General features: G+C 43.8%; 1 protein-coding gene across 1 annotated transcript in view; it reads right to left on the bottom strand.

Moving 5' to 3' along the window:
* Positions 1–241: 241 nt before the first annotated feature.
* The window catches only part of GPR55 (G protein-coupled receptor 55), a 13094-nt gene continuing 9624 nt past the window's right edge, over positions 242–3711 (bottom strand). The window contains exon 2 of the mRNA XM_005882982.2: positions 242–1212. Within this exon, the coding sequence (XP_005883044.2) occupies positions 242–1212 (971 nt within the window). The remainder of the gene's footprint in view (positions 1213–3711) is intronic.

The following is a 3711-nucleotide window of genomic DNA, read 5'->3' as shown; positions in this document are numbered from 1 at the left end:
ACTGGTTCTTAGGTTCATCAGGAATCCCCAAACACTGGGTGATTTATGTTGAGCTGTCTGGGTGTGGTGGGAAGGTCTTTGGAGCATAATGAGCAGGCACAGCATTCAATGAGCATCTAAAAGGAAAGCAAACCAGTCAAAGCACCATATATCATCCCACCACAATACAGTCTTGGGATGGGATATCTGCTCCTGGAATTCAGGATTGGAGTTTCCTTCCTCTGAGCAGGACTTTCTTCTCTTAGCCTCTGGTGGTGATGGTATCCCAGAGGGCCAGCTGGCCTCCAGAACGCTGGCGGGCCATGATGCCTGTGCGGAATTCTTTGATGACAAAGTAGTAGCAGAAAACATCCAGGCAGCAGTTGATGTTGGAGAGACACATGGACAACTGTAAGAACAAGCTGATGTTCCATTTAGCTCTGCACTCCACAATAAAGCCATTCCTCACCAGGAACTGCAAGAAGAAACCGAGGTGGATCGGAAGAAAGGAGACCACAAAGACAGCCAGACTGGATGCAATAGTCCAGATGCAGGCCCTCTGCTGGCCCCAATCTTGGCTGTGGTCCAGTCGGCCAACCAGAATGTGAATGCTCCTGAAGGAGCAGAAACCCATGATGCCCATGGGAAGAAGGAAGCCAAACACCTCGAGAGGGAAGAAGACCTTGGCACTCCAGGTGTCATCAGACATATTGTGGAAGCATGTATACCCTTTTTCCACTTTCCCATGGAAGTTGTAGATGGGGATACTCCCAACCCACACCAGGACCCAGATGGTGAAGCAGATCCCAAAAATCTTCCTAGGGGACCGGCAGTGGCTGACCAGGATCGGGTACCGGATGGCCAAGAATCTGTCCAGGCTGATGAAGCAGATTGTGAAGACACTGCCATACATGCTGATAAAGTAGAGACACTCCACAAATGTACAGAGAGATTGTAAGGGAACCTTCACATGGCCCAGGGCAACCTTGAATGGGAGAGAGAGCACCAGCAGGAGGTCAAAGACCGCCAAGTTGATCATGTAGATGGAGGTGGCAGCATACTCCGGCCACCTCTTCTTCAGGAAGGTGCGGAAGCGTTGGATGGCCAGCACATTGAGAAGTAGACCCAGGAGGAAGGTGGGGATGTGCACCGCCAGCTGCACAGTTCTCATCAGCTCATCCACTTCATGCAAGGAGCAGTTCTTGCTTTTGTTTGGCTGGCTCATGTTCTTCCCTACAACATCAACAATAGATTAGATGAAGTTCCTCTCAATCTCTAGAAGTGATGGATTCATATGACTTTGTCAAGAATGATAAACACTTCCCTTTTATCACCCAGCAATTGAATGCTCATTGAATAACCATTAGAAAACATAGGGAATAAAAATTATCTCTAATTCTGCTGCCTAGATGTAACTGTTCCTATTTCATGTATATCATTCCAGACTCTCTCTTTTCACACACACACTCACACACCACATGTGTGTGCCTTTCTCTTTTACAAAAATAAAATTATGCATGAACATGTCTTTTTTTTTCAATCAAAACTCCTTCTGTTGAAAGTAGTAAGGACACAAACCTTGACCCAAACCGGTTTAAGCAAAGCCTAAGTGACCATCCGACCATTTGACCATCCGACCGGTATCTATGATGCACACTGACCACCAGGGGGCAGATGCTCAATGCAGGAGCTGCCAAACTGTGGTTCTCAGGTGACACACCAGGAACCAGAGAGGAGGGAGCCCGATTCTGGGGTGTGTCAAATGAGAACCACCCTCTTGCAATCTGGGACCCCTCTGGGGGAGGTCGGAGAGCTGGTTTTGGCCTGATCCCCGCAGGCCAGGTCAAGGGACCCTACTGTGCACAAATACGTGCACTGGGCCTCTAGTTTAACATAATGGAAAACATGAAAACACAAGTCAGGGCTGACTTGAGCTCCTCTTTCCCTCTGCTCTTTTCCACCCACATTCCCAAAGGTTCAACAGAGTTCATCCTGCCTGACTGTAGGGCTGGTCACAATCAGTGCACCACACTCCTCTGAACTCAGTGACTGGGTCATTGGTTCAGAGATGGACACCTGACTCACACAGAGGTGATGAAAAGCAATGAAACTCTTGCTTGGGTTTCTAGGCAGGGGGTTGGGGCTCTTTCTGTAGGATTTGAAGTTGGGACAATGTAAGGTCTGGAGCTGCTGTAAGTTCTTGCTATCCCATGGAGAAAACTAGACAAAAATGGAGAAATATGGAAGAAAGGACATTCCCAGAGGGAAATGAAGAAGTAAGGGCCTGTGGTCTCCACAGGGCAAAGAAAGGCCTTTAGACAGGTGAACGACTAGAACTGGTCCCAGGGTCAAGAAGACCAAGTCTGCGGCATGACTGCACAGGGCTTATGTGACTTGACTGTACCAGGTGTATGTGTGGAAAATAGACAAGATTTGGCTGTCAGTATTCTCCAGTAGGACCATCCTAAAGGTCACATTAAAATTACTGACAGACTTAAAATGAGAACTTTTCAAATGATAATCTTTGAAGCCAGAGAAAGCACTCTATGGACTGGCAAAAGGGGGAGGGGGTATGTGGGGATTAACCAAAAAATTTATATGCATATATGCATAACCCATAGACAGACAATAGTGCTGTGAAGGCCTGGGGAGGGGGCAGGAGTGCGGTGGAGAGGGTCAATGAGGGGGAAAAAGAGGACATCAGTAATACCTTTAACAATAAAGATAAATTTTTTTAAAAGCACAAAATAAATTCTAAGTATTATTTGAAAAAAGTACATCATTAAATAGAATTCAAAGAGACATTGGCAAAGATACATTGTAGTGGCAAACTTTAATATACTATCGATTTGAACACATCAAGTAGGCAAATATAAATTAGGATATAGAATTATATAAGTAGTATAATGAATACAACTTAATTAGTAGCTCTTGGATTTGGTTTTAAACCAAATATCAAATAAACAGTTGCCAAAATAATTCTCTGCCTAGCAAGAATAAAACCTTCCATTAAAAAAAAAAAAGCAGAAATTATGTTGGCTATGTTCTCTGACCACAATATGCCAAAAACCTAGGAAATAAAAAATAGAATTGGCTATTTACAAATAAGTAAAGTCAGAACTACAAAACAAAACTCCTGGGATATAATCTGAATGGAAGCAGCCAAAACTATTCTGAGAGATGCATAGCCCTCACAGCTTTTTCCCTTTGTATGAAATGTTTTGATTAATTATGAGCCATTGACCAGTACAGACTTTAAGCCTTAATATTTCTTCTTTCCTATGTAAAACCAGATCATTAACACTGTCTATTCCACGTAAGGCAGAATACCATAGTGTGAATGCAAGTAATAGTAATGTCTGCTCACACGTCTGCAGGCTTCACTAAAGTTAAGAACTAGAGTGCGCCCTGTTTCTCAAGTCAGCAAAGCAAATTCAGTTACACATTTTTCCTGCTCGTAGTTTCAGTTGAAATACAACAAATACTACTTTGCATCTCAATAGCACTTCTTATCCATCACACAAGCCCTCTTCTCTACCCTCACCATTCTTGTGAGGTAGTGAAGGGAGGGAGCGAGGACTTGTCCTTTTCTTAGAAGAGAAAACTTAAGGTTAATTTTGAACTCAACCTTGGCAACCTATTGAAAATTATCTAGAAAGTTTTATTTTTTTAAATTAAATCTTTATTGTTCAGATTATCACAGTTGTTCCTCTTCCCCGCCCCCCCCCCCCA

The sequence above is a fragment of the Myotis brandtii genome, unplaced genomic scaffold (genome assembly GCF_000412655.1).
Source record: "Myotis brandtii unplaced genomic scaffold, ASM41265v1 scaffold744, whole genome shotgun sequence".
In the NCBI taxonomy this organism is placed as follows: Eukaryota; Metazoa; Chordata; class Mammalia; order Chiroptera; family Vespertilionidae; genus Myotis; species Myotis brandtii.
The sequence above is the reverse complement of the archived record's forward strand: the minus strand, read 5'-3'. Positions and strand labels throughout refer to the sequence as shown.